This window comes from Canis lupus, chromosome 24, assembly GCF_003254725.2.
Source record: "Canis lupus dingo isolate Sandy chromosome 24, ASM325472v2, whole genome shotgun sequence".
In the NCBI taxonomy this organism is placed as follows: Eukaryota; Metazoa; Chordata; class Mammalia; order Carnivora; family Canidae; genus Canis; species Canis lupus.
In genome coordinates, this window is record NC_064266.1 from 32,147,076 (window position 1) to 32,159,254 (window position 12,179).

The 12,179-nt window shown below is 54.9% G+C and overlaps 2 protein-coding genes across 18 annotated transcripts in view; one reads left to right on the forward strand and one right to left on the reverse strand.

The window, feature by feature from the left end:
* PKIG (cAMP-dependent protein kinase inhibitor gamma) overlaps positions 1-4,812 on the forward strand; it is a 100,108-nt gene extending 95,296 nt beyond the window's left edge. For 7 of the 10 annotated variants that reach the window (XM_025470173.3, XM_025470170.3, XM_049100490.1 and 4 more), the window contains 2 exons: positions 208-381; positions 4,074-4,812. In XM_025470173.3, coding sequence (XP_025325958.1) covers positions 231-381; positions 4,074-4,153 — 231 coding nt within the window. In that variant the 5' untranslated portion in view covers positions 208-230 and the 3' untranslated portion in view covers positions 4,154-4,812. Of the gene's footprint in view, positions 1-207; positions 382-4,073 lie in introns of those variants that run through there. The other 3 variants (XM_049100492.1, XM_049100493.1, XR_007405597.1) reach the window with 2 other exon arrangements.
* A 478-nt stretch (positions 4,813-5,290) lies between these two features.
* The window catches only part of ADA (adenosine deaminase), a 35,727-nt gene continuing 28,838 nt past the window's right edge, over positions 5,291-12,179 (reverse strand). For 4 of the 8 annotated variants that reach the window (XM_049100488.1, XM_049100483.1, XM_025470155.3 and 1 more), the window contains 9 exons: positions 11,426-11,569; positions 10,603-10,718; positions 9,418-9,542; positions 8,658-8,729; positions 8,476-8,577; positions 8,153-8,217; positions 6,805-6,934; positions 6,060-6,162; positions 5,291-5,600 (listed from right to left, as the gene is read on the reverse strand). In XM_049100488.1, coding sequence (XP_048956445.1) covers positions 5,584-5,600; positions 6,060-6,162; positions 6,805-6,934; positions 8,153-8,217; positions 8,476-8,577; positions 8,658-8,729; positions 9,418-9,542; positions 10,603-10,718; positions 11,426-11,569 — 874 coding nt within the window. In that variant the 3' untranslated portion in view covers positions 5,291-5,583. The remainder of the gene's footprint in view (positions 5,601-6,059; positions 6,163-6,804; positions 6,935-8,152; positions 8,218-8,475; positions 8,578-8,657; positions 8,730-9,417; positions 9,543-10,602; positions 10,719-11,425; positions 11,570-12,179) is intronic. The other 4 variants (XM_049100484.1, XM_035705416.2, XM_049100485.1 and 1 more) reach the window with 3 other exon arrangements.

Sequence of the window (12,179 nt, forward strand, 5' to 3'; positions counted from 1 at the left end):
GATGTTTTTTAAACTGTTGATAGTAGTTTCTTGGCTGTGAAATTATGGGTGATTTATTTTGTTCTTCATACTCTTCTGCGTTTTGTCTTCATTGATCAAAGCAAAAACTATCGTTTTGTCAAAAGACATCCATGCTGGGAGCCAAAGTGGAGTCTTTGCTTTGGGATGCACTTGGCCTCACCTGTCCCTCTGCCCCTGTTCCCACAGGTCTGAGGAGCAATGCGATAGGCATGATGGAGGTTGAGTCCTCCTACTCAGATTTCATTTCCTGTGACCGGACAGGCCGTCGAAACGCGGTCCCTGACATCCAGGGGGATTCCGAGGCTGTGAGCGTGAGGAAGCTGGCTGGAGACATGGGCGAGCTGACACTTGAGGGAGCAGGTCAGAATGCATGGGTCTTCATTCTTGCTCATGAGTCCCTCTTCCGGGCTCTGGGGCTCCCCTTCAAGTCCTAGACTGCTCACTTTAAATCAGGCCCCAGTCTCATGGTCAATGGCCAAGAGGCTAACCAGTTTCTAGGCTGGAGGGCACCAGTGTCTCAGGCCCTGAGAACTCTCTGGCCAGGCATCCTGGGCCCCTCCCTTTCCTCCCCACCACCTCCATCCACAGGTACTGCCAGTTCCCTTCCCAGACACATCCCAGGTCCCTCTACCCTCAGCACCCAGAACCCCGACCTGGCTCACTCATGGCCCACACACTTGGCCTCCCTGCACCACTCCCCACCAGCTAGCCAGCTTCCAGCAGGCTTCTTCAAACCATCCTGTCCTATCATGCCTCTACCCCAAGCCCCCTGTCACACTCATATTGAAGCAGGAGTTGTCACAGCACCCTACGGTGTGACCAAGCCCTGCCCTCCTCTCAGATCTAACTGGGGGGCTCTCTACCCTCACCCCATTCCCACCATTGGTCTGTCAAGGCACAGGCATGCCCTCCCCAGAGCCATCTGTGTCATGGTTTCCTCTGCTGAAACCTTCCCACCTGTCCTATGGCTGAATTCCTACTAGGTGCTCAGAGGGGCCTGCCCTGACACTGATTGAATGACAAGATTTCATGAGTTTGAATGTGAGCTCCAGGAGAGCAGCTGTTTGGAAGCCACAGGCTGCCTGAACAAATGGGGGAAATAGCAGCCAGCAACCCCCATAGTTCCTGGGGCATCTGTTCTTCCCTTCCTGTCCTAGTGGACCTCCTCTGCTCAGTGCACTGGTCAGCCCTGGGACTTTGCTCTAGGCAGCCTTCCCTGACCCTCCTGCACTGGGTAGAGCCCTCTCCTCCCTGTCCCCATAGCTCCTCAGGGGTGACGTCTGTGTCACTTCTCACAGCAGACTGCAACTATAGGATTCCATGTGTCTCCCACAGAGCTGTCCTGGAGGGCCACTGTCTAATCCTGCACCCCAACCCCAATGTAGTCTCCAATCTAGAGCCCTTGGTGCTTATTGGCCAGAACTAAGTATAGAGTACACTGTGGAGAAATGGACTCAACCCACTACTGTTATAGATGGACCAACAGGCCCAAGAGGCTGGGTGGCTTGCTCAGGATCACCAGTAAGTTAACACAGAACAGCACCCTGCCGAAGGAAGCACACCCCATACCCCTTCCCTTTTCCAGTGATAATGTCAACCCTCCCTGTCCTGTGGCCTGTACCCCTCATGGCTTACCTCAGCCTGCTGCCTCTGACCCAGCCAGAGGAGAACACATGTGTTTCTCAACCCCTGTGGACCTTAACACACTGCTTCCTCGGGCTGGTTCTTCCTGCCCTCCCCTCGCCTGGCTCACCTCTCTCATTCTTAGAGACCAGACTGTTCTCTGCTGAGAAACCTTCCCTGACCACAAGCAGGAGGTAGCACCTCTGCTACCAGCCATCTCCATCATCCCATTTAGCATAGCACCCCTCCTCCAAGCTGTGGGCTTCTCTCACCTGGATCTTTGTCTTATGCACATGGTACATGGCATTTGGCAGGTGGGAGAGGTTGCCTAGTCAACGGCTACTCACTGACCAGCCTGCCTCACTTCCACACTGGGCGTGCAGCCAGAGGCCTTGCTCAGAGCTTCTGCACCCTTATCCTCAGCTCTGGTAAACTTTTCTGTCCCCCTCTACCTCTGCAGTGGTAGCCACTCTTCCATGGACCCAGGCCTTTTGAATACCTATTTTCTCTAATTTGGAATCCCTCAAGTCTCTGGGTCCTCTGGGTCTAGGACATTTGCCTGCTGGGATGACAGACATTTAAAAACGGGACCTGGGGAAGGAACAGTGTTCACTGCAAGGAAGTGAAGCATTCATGCTAGAGTTGTAGGCTGCCTTGGGCCCTGCACCGAGTGATTTCCACAGGCAGGCCTGGGGGCTGTGCTCAGTACCCCAGACTCACTGAGTGAGTGAGCCTATGGGCTTATAGAGGCCCGGCTTAGAATCTGTTTGCTTAACACAGTCCAGAAGACAGATGCCTACCCAGATGGAAGGCGAGGCATGGCTTTGGCCTGTCCTAAAGGCTTGGCTGCCCAGTCCTCCCAAGTCTGTGGCCTGCTGGTGTGTGTTAACGCTAAGCAGAGCATACATCAACCTTTGCCTTCCCTGGTATCTCTTATGTGGGGAGCGCAAAGGTTTCCTTACTTTGCCTAATAATGAAACAACAGATAAGACATAAAAGGAGTACACTGCCCAGCAGTACATAACCATGAAACATTTTAAAGTGTGCCCTGAAACTGAAACTAGCTCAAGGGAGTCCCAAGGGTACTGGTTGGTGACAAAAGTGCTCAAGAACCTTCTCCTCCACAACCCCTGGGTGGCTCAGTTGGTTAAGCATCGGACTCTTGATTTTGGCTCAGGTCATGATCGCAAGGCCATGAGATCTAGCCCTGCATTGGTTTCCACGCTGGGTGTGGAGCCGCTTAAAGTTCTCCCTCTCCACCTCCTTCCCCACTCACTCTCGTGCTCTCTAAAAAACAAAACACTTTACTGAGAGAGAGCTGGGACTGGCACAGAGGAAGTGTTACCATTGGTGAAGACCTTCTACGTGCCAGATGACCACCTGCAGGCCCTATACCCCCATCACATGTGGGCGGAGGTTTCACCATCCTCACTTTATAGGTCAGGAATCAAACGCTCAGAGAGATGAAACAAATTGCCTGGGGTCCCTCAGCAAAGAAATGGCAGAGCAGAAATTACCAGGGAATCTAACAAGAATGTTCCAGCTTGCCAGAACAAGAAGCTCAGGGTCAAATAGAACATCACAAGTTGGGAAATTTGCCCCAAGTGCAGACTAGTTTGTCAGGCTTCTGGAGGGCCAAAAGGCCTCTCTGGGCCCAAGCTTTTGCTACAGGTGCCACCCCAGGGTAGGGAGTCGTGATGGGGGCAGGCGCCAGGTATCCGGTTCTGGCTGCACCACTCACTACTAGCTGCTCGCACTGCTACAGGGGCAGAACGAGGCAGTGTCGAGGACATCTGACCCTTAGAAACCCTGGAGTGTGCTGCTTTGTGGCCGAAGTTAAAGTCAGTGAAAAAGACATTGGCTCCCTCCACTGCTTCTCTCTTAGCCTGCTCTTCTCATCCATGTCATGACCCTAATCACTCCAGGCTGTGTGTAAAGTGCCTGCCAGTCCACAGCCTTTGGAGCTCAGGATAGGGTGGGGTCCTCGGCCTCAGTCAGTGTAGGGCTCAGTCTAAGGATGCAAGACAGAGGCCCTAGCGGGAGGGTGGGGATAGTCTGGTAAGGACACAGCAAAGTGAAACAGCCCTGGGCCCTGCCTCAGCCACACCTTGGTTCCCCACTGAGCAACCTTCACATTTGCCCTCTCCTTTTGGAGAACCCGCACAAACCTCCTAACGCTCAACAGCCCTTCACCGAGGCTTGTAGCTATCCTCATCCATGATCCTGGCCTTGCATTGACCTTAGTAGCACCACACGCATTTTCTTTGTAAACGGTTAACGTGTTAGAGGCCAGGCTAAAGGCCCCTTTGGCCACGACCACCTGTACTCCAGCTCCTGTTCTGCGCCCCAGGGCTCATCCACTGTTACCACTTTGGCTGGGCCTTCTATCCTTTACGTTTGTGTATATGCTCCTCTTCTCTCCTCTCCAGAAGGACAGACAGAAGTGGGCACCCCAGACAAGGAAGCTAGCAACCAGCCCGAGAGCAGCGATGGGACCACCTCGTCTTGAGTCGGACTTTGCCCATGGAGGATGGAAAAGAGACCTACTGTCCTCACCGGGACAGGGAGCCCTGGCACTGGCCTGGCAGTCTCTTCTCTGAGCCCCTGTCCCAGGCAGGCCAGGCCAGAGTGAAAAGGCACCCCGAGAGGCCACCGTGGCCCCTGCCCTGGCAAGCCCTCCACCTGCACCCTCAGGCTGCACTGGCCCACCTCCTCCTCACTGTGCCCAGGTACACTTTCGAGGCCCTGTAGCTGTGGGGTGTTATTTATTCAGCAGGCACCTGAGTGAGCAGCCCCCTCAAGAACGCATCTCCACAGGTGGCCTGGGCAACAGCCACAGCCCAGCTCTGCCCCCCTCTCCAAGCCCAACCTTCTGGGTCAAGATCTTCACATCCCTTTTTTAAAAAACACTTTTAAACTTTTTAAAAACTTTAAACCTTTTTTCAGCAGAGAGGGAGAGAGCTGGCTTTTTTTGGGGGGCGGGGGGCAGGGGAGGCATTATAAGCTAAACTGACCTTCTATGCAGCTCTGCGTCCTCTCATGGAACTCCACAGATCCATTTCTAGGGAAGGGGTTTTGTGCTCAAAACTGTCTGACCAACTCTTTGCCCTTTCTACCAAGATAAGTGACACCTAGGACCCAGGAAATAAATGCTGATGATTTGTGTGACTGGTTTACAATTTCTCCTTTAAACAGCAAAAGTAGGGGTGGGCCTGGTTTTCCCAAGTCTGCAGTTAGCTGGGATCTGTCACTGCCCTGGGCTTCAGTGCAGGAAGTACCTGAGAAGAGGTCAGTCTTCCAGAGCCTGGCACTCTTCTTGGCCTGGTGCCTGATGAGTCTTCTTCCAGCTGTCCCTCTCACTCACCCCAGTCCACAACTCAATTTGCCCACATGGACAGGCCCAGCCCTTAAAACCTACAGTGGGAGGGGGCTAAGAGGGAGCATTTAAGCAGATTCACTTTTCAAGAGAAGCTTTGTTTCTTCTGGAGGGAGGGCAGACTATGGTCCCGTCTTTGCCCCCGGCCTTAGAAGCTCTAGCCTCCCCGTCACAGCCCCCACACCAGATCTCAGGACCCGCCACTGAGCAGGCTGCCCAAGTCTGGGAGCCCAGAGACTCCTTCTGTTCTCACTCTGCCCAAAACCACAGTTGCGGCACAATACCAGCCATTGGCTTCTTTATTGAGCACCAGATTTTCAGCATGCGTCACTATAGGAGGGAGGTTTCAGATTCAACCAGACTCTGGCCCGTAGTCAGGAGAGATGTGGTGTGCCGAGGTATTCCTGTGTATAGAAACAGGCACATGGCTTCAAGAGCAGCAGAAGTTGACTATGGGCATCATCGTCTTCCTTGAAAGAGTAAAGGTAAGTGTCGTTCAACCCCAGAGAATTGAGGAGGCTCCATCCACAGGGGGAGGGCTTGGAGAGGTGGCCATGATGTCTTCAGGGATGCTGCCCTGCTTGACAGGTCAGAGACACAAAGGTTAGCACCTGCCAATACCCAGGATGTAGAAGATTCCCAGAACATCAGAGCAAGAGAGGAACCCCTTTCTGCAGATGGGAAGACTAAGGGTTAGAGCAAGGGAATGTTTTGCCAGCATCACACAGGAAGGCAGGAGAGGAACTGAGCACCTGGGCCCAGCTCCCCCACCCTTGGCTTTAGACAGACATGGAGATGACCCAGGTTGCCAAGACCTTTGAGACTGAGCTTTGGAAAGTCTCCCCCGAGACCAGCCTAAAGATGGCATTAGAAGGTAAGGGGATCTAGTGAGGCACCATCAGCTAGAGCCACACAGCAAGGGAGGCCTCACACATCCTTAGTGCTGAGAGAAAGGGAGGGCTTCTTGTAGGAAATTCCACAGAAAGCCAGGCTGCAGCCCAGGCAAATCAACAGCCCAGAAGCTCAGCCAGGAACATACCTGCAGCATCCAAAGATGGCATCCCATAGGCTTTATAGAGCAGATCAAGAAGCTGCTTCTTTTCATCTTCTGGGAGGAAACTAGACTTTGCCGCATTGATGTTCTAGAAGGGCCAGAATGGCAGATAATATGAAACCAGAGAGCATGGAGGAAAGCCCTTGGCAATCGAGTGATGAGCCATCCTCTTCAGTGAGCATGAGCAATTGATTAAGCTTAGAGTGGGGAAGGACGTGTCCGGTGTCACATAGCAGCAAGTGCCAGAGCAGAGACCATGAGGTTCAGTGTTCTTAAAGTGATGACATACTTTAAGACATGACACCGTGATGGGAGAAGAAGTTGGAGAAATTGGGAGACTGGGTGGGATATGTGGGGCCAGAGATTCCTGCAGGGACAGATTTGGGGTATCAAAACTCCTAAAATCAAGGGTTCAGCCTGGCATCTATGAATGGCCTGAGAAGTGTGTGTAGAATTTTATAGCTGAGCACACCTTTCCGGAGAAAGAGTTGCAGCTTTTAAAGGAATCTTTGCGGGCACTCCATGCAAGCAAAGCCAGAAAAACCTGGTCCTAGCTCGGCATGCCAGTCTGAGAGCTTTTCCATAGAAGCCACCTGACTCTAGGTCTGGCTTGGCTTGGCCCAGTGAGGCAAACTCCCCCCTGATCTCCAGAGGTTGCAGGCCCTGGCCAAGGCCTGCAGGCCTTACACACAGGGCCGGGTCAAGGCCCCCAGGACTCACGGCCACTCACCAGTCTCTTAAACTCCTCCTCGGTAAAGTCCATGCCCTGTTTGGTCATCTGGTAATCCGTTTCCAGGGTGGACTTGAAGATGAGTGGGTCATCCGTGTTGAGTGAGTAGTTAGCCTGGTCATTTTTGAGCCTGGATATGTGGGTGAGGGAAGAGCCACCTGTGTTCACTTACTCCAGTGAATAGTCACCGCAGCCTTGAGCCTTGCAGCACCCCTCCCCCCCCCCCCACCGCTTGCTGTACAGGGGAAGAAAATTCACAGAACTCGGGTGACTTGCACGATGCCATGTAACTAGTATCTTCAGACTCGAACCCATCCGAGTGGGCCAGAGCCAGGCAAAGGCAGAAGAGGAACAGGTGGAATGGGGGCCTGGGGAGGCCAAACAAGCAGCCCCCCTCAGTTACCTCCCTCTCTAGCCTTCACCTTCACAGCCGACATCCTGGGAGAGTCGTCTATTCCCCTTTTACCCTCAATCCCACTGGGATGGACTCTTCAACCACCACCCCATGGAAAGGGCTCCTGGTACAAGCCCAGATCACCACCCTCTGTCGAAGCGCAGTGGCTCTTACTCGACTTGTGTCCCAGGATTTTATACTGTCGGCTATTCTTAAAACCCTTTCTCTGGATTTCTCAGGCTAGTATCTTCTGTCCGTCCCCTTCAGTGTCACTGTTCTGGGTTCTCTCCTAGGCCCTCTCGCTCCATCCACCATCTCCTGAGGCTGTCACTTCTCCAACCACCATATCTGTGTAGCTGATTTGTGAATCTTTCTCCAGCCACAGGCTGTATCCCCACATGCCGGGCTCTGCAGGTACTACACACTCCCCCTCCCGAAGCCGACCTCAGGAACCCCGTAATTACAACATCAGAGCCCTTGTTCCTTATCCTGTGCCAGGGAAGGGTGGCTTTGCCCTCCTGAGGCTGAGGCCACTCCCAGGGCTCAGTCACAAAACAGCTGGAAGGAGGACCAAGGCCTCTAGTTTGATGGTGGATCAGGAGCAGAGTGGAACACCCAGAGGTGCCAGGAGAAGGGACCACATGAACTAGAGAGACTCCTCTTCCAGATGCCCAGGAGACGGAATCTAGAAGCATGGAAGCCCCCCTTCTGACCAAAGAGTGCACGAGAGGGCCCCCAGTCCTGCCATTTAGGAGCTGGGCTACCTCACGTCACAGCATATCAAGCTTTGGCCTCCTTGTTTGTAAGTGGAGGACAGCAGCACCTGCTTCCCAAGGACTTGAAGAGATTTCCTAGCAAGAGGCCCCGCCCAGGCCAGTGCCAGTCCCTGTACTTCCCTCCCGCCCTTGGCTTTGCTGGTACAGAACTGAACAGGCCCCAGGGACCAGGCCTCACCGAACCACCGCGTGCTCCGTGTCCGACTTCCAGGCGCCTGTGAGGTAGCTGGACCAGGGGCAGATCTGGAAGAGCAGGTGGGTGGCTGGCACGGGGACCCCTGCCCCTCTGTGCCCCAGGCCGGAGCCACCTACTCTGACACCGTTCTTGCTGCAGCCACACTGGCCTCCCAGCTGCTGAGTCCTGTGAACCCCCTCCTGGCACCTCCACCACCTGGCTGTTCTAATGCCCCCTGCCCATTCCTACCATGCTGGCCCTGCTTCTTCAGCTCCCGGGGCCCTCTGGGCTCTCCACCCTCTTCCTCCTGCTCCCTGGCCACTCACCTCGAAGTGCATGTTTTCCTGCCGCAGCCTGGCATAAAGGGCCTCGTCCTCCAGCGTGTGGTAGCCATGGCCCAGCCTCTCCGTCTTGAGCGTGTCCACAGCCTGCAGAGAAGTGGAGTAGAGTCCAGTACGAGGTGGGGACGAAGTGGGGAGGGGGCCCCACGCCAGCCCAGCGACCTCACCTCTTTGACCACCTCCGCTGAGCCCACCTCCCCTGCGTGCACAGTGCGGTGGATGCCTCTCCTCACAGCCTCCTGGAAGGGCAAGAGCTGGTCACAGGCGGCCTGGGGGGCCCCCCCAACAGGCCCGGCCTTTACCACACTTTGGGTCTAAACTTTGGCAGGCTTGAACCATGCCCAGTCAGCTGGCCTGCTTCAAGATGGGGAAGTTGAGGTTTTTGTTTGTGTCATCCTAATTCAAGTGGTAGCTACCATTTATTAGTTTTATGGGTCAGTCATCATATGAAAGGGCTTGTATGTGTTACCTAATATCCACAAATATTCTAATACCCATTTCACAAGAGGAGAAACAGGCCCAGGAAAGTAAGAAGACAAACAGCTGGGAAGAGGGGAGTCAAGCTCTGAGACTCCAGAGCCCCATTCTAAAGCCTGTGCTTTGGCCACAGGAAGCACATTGTGAAGCTTTGAGATGTCTTTTCCGATTCCATCATCCCAATAGATGAAAGAGAAGCCCAGAGAAGGGATAGTCTCCCCAAGGTCACACAGCAAGTTACAGGCAGAAACCGGCTCAGAACTCCCAACACCAAGTGGGATCTCCTGTGTATACCAAATCTCCAATTTTCAGCACCGCCAGGACCCAACTAAGGTGCACTTGAGAATGGAGGCGGCTTCCCTCTCCCCGGGGCTCTCCCTCCAGGGTGGAAAGGCGCTCCTGTGGCTCACGCAGGGGCAGCCCCTCCTGCCTCCTCCACACCGGACCTACCTCATAGGCCTTCACGTGTCCCGGGAAGAGACTGCTCCCTTTAATGGTCTCGTCTCCTGCCAGGTCGATGGCCACCACAGTCTGCTGGTACTTCTGACACAGCTCCACCACCTCCAGGGACCAGTCTGTGGGCAAGACACCCACCGGCTTCTGTTGGCAGCTCCAAGGAGAGAAGCCCCCCAACCTCCCCTGCTCACAGTCCCCTGACCCTGAGGCCAGTGCAAGGCCGGATGTCTTCACATCCTAATGGCCATGGCCTAAGCACATGGCCTTCAGCAAACTGTTCCACCGGGGCCTCAGAGTTTCCTCACTTGATCCCACAGCAGCCCTCAAGCGGGGCATAACCCCACTTGGCAGGGAGGAGACAGAGGCCCCCTGCCGTTTCACATTTAAGCCCCCAATAGAACTCACGCTACAGTTACTGAACGTATTGCTAATGTACTCTGTCCTCTTAACCAATCAAGTCATCACGAAGTGTTTAAGAACGGACAGTCATAGGCTTTGGAACCAGAGGCCGCACCTCCCTCAGCCTCAGCTCCCCCACCCAGCAATGGCAGGCCCGCCTCACACAGGCTGCGGCCAGGATCCGAGGAGAGACACCAAGTCACCCAGGTAGGCCCCTAGGTGGCGTGAACCCTGTGGCTCGCACTGCTCCCTAGAGCAGGGAATGAGTACCATCACTGCCTGCGACGTGTATCTGGGGTCTGAAGAGGTGAGGGGCCTTGTCCAGTCACACCTTGGAAGCTGGGGCTCTCGACATCTGATCAGTGTCAGCCACAGGCGAGGCTCCTTAGAAGCCCCGGATATCAGGCTACTTACAGGCCCGTGGCCGAGACAGGAGGAGGCCTGGCCCACAGGGTCTCAAGGGAAGACGGGCTCATCAGAACGTGGCTTAGATGGGGGGTTTTCTACTGTTCAGTTTCCTTTGTTTTTATGCTTCCTGCATGCAGGTCACAGGGCTGCAGGCCTGGTCTCCTCGGGTAGAAGGGTCTCTCTGTCGCCAGGAGTTCTGAGCTTGCCCAGGGGAAGATCCAAAGACTTCCGGAAGCCCCAAGCCTGCTGGTGGGCTCCACAAAGACCATGGGGTTGGGGGCATGGGGAGACCAGATGTGGCTCCGGTGCCAGACCAGGAGGTGGGGGCCAGTGTCAGAGGGCAGCCTGGGGCAGGGCTGAGGGTGTACTCACTGGGCTGGTGGCGCAGGCAGCACAGGATGGACCTCACTTTCACCTTGAAGTCCCGTTCTCCCTCCTGCAGGCTCTGGCTCACCAGGGCCACCACCTCATCCGGGGTGAGGTCCCCTCTGTGTAGGGAGAGGAGTAGGGATGGGCCAGGGATAAAGGAAGGGCTGAAGGACAGCCCTGGGCCTGGGACATGGGCTTTGAGGAGGGGAAGAGAAAGAAGATGCTTCCAGAAGCAGCTCCACCCCCTACCAACCCACTGCCTCTGAGAAAAGACATGGTCCCAGGTCCCAGCACGCCCCCTTCCAGCTGGGGAGTCCAGACACAGCCCTGGCCCTCGGATAGAGGGCACTGCTAAGCCCGCCTGGCCTGCTTCTGGCTCAACCACCGCTATCAGAGTCCTAGCGGCAGGGGGCAGGGGGCAGGGGGCAGGGGCCGAGTGATACCACTGCGAGATCTCTGCGGTCCAGGCAGAGGGCGGGAATGGGCTGCCCTCCCCTCAGCTACAGGGTTAGAACGGGACACATAGAAGTCCCCGGACAAGGGGACCCCTAGACTGTGGGCTCGTGTCCGGACAAGGGGGGCAGGTAAGACATTGCCACACACGTTTTCCAAAGGTAAAAAAACTAAAAAAAAAAAAAAAAAAAAAAAGCCCAGCTGAAGGCTGAGAACCAGGTCTCTTATGACAGAATTAAACCCATCTGTCTGAGGCCACAGTCAGGACCAGGGAGCAAGATTTGGTCAGAGGCTCCCAAAAGTCTGCCCATGGGGTCTCGGGTCAGGCCACCCCACCACAGCCCTCGAACGGCCCCCTCCAGGCAGCACTCACTCAGGCTGGTTCCAGGGGATCGGCTCCACTTTACAGTTGGCCAGCAGGTGCGGGCTGTAGCGCACCTCCACGTACACCACGCCCTCCTTGGCCTTCGTCTCGACGAACTCGTAGGCGATCCTTTTGATGGCCTCCCGGGAGCCCCTGGGAAGGGAAGATGGGTTGGGGACAAGCCTCCCCGAGTCCCTTGGGAGCTCCGGGAGCAACAAGGCTGCCCCAACCCTTGGCAGATCAAACCCACTTCTGGCCCCCCAGCCCCAAGTTCCAGGTATCTGCTGGAGAAGATCCTAGAAACATGGCAGGTCCTGTCAGCTCTACCTCCAAACTACATGCCAATTCTTGCCCCCTCCACTCTAACCACCGCCTACACGGACCTCCCGGGTGCCATGCTTGCCCCTACAACTCTGTTTTCCACACAGCAGTACAGCAGTCTTTTTATTTATTTATTTTTTATTTATTTTTTTTTCTTTTTTTTTCAGCAGTCTTTTTTTTTTTTTTTTTTTTTTTTTTTAAATTTATTTATGATAGTCACAGAGAGAGAGAGAGAGAGGCAGAGACATAGGCAGAGGGAGAAGCAGGCTCCATGCACCGGGAGCCTGATGTGGGATTCGATCCTGGGTCTCCAGGATCGCACCCTGGGCCAAAGGCAGGCGCTAAACCGCTGCGCCACCCAGGGATCCCTCAGCAGTCTTTTTAAAATGTGAATCAAACCACAGTGCTCCTGCGCTCTGAACCCTAGTGGCTTCCTACCTCA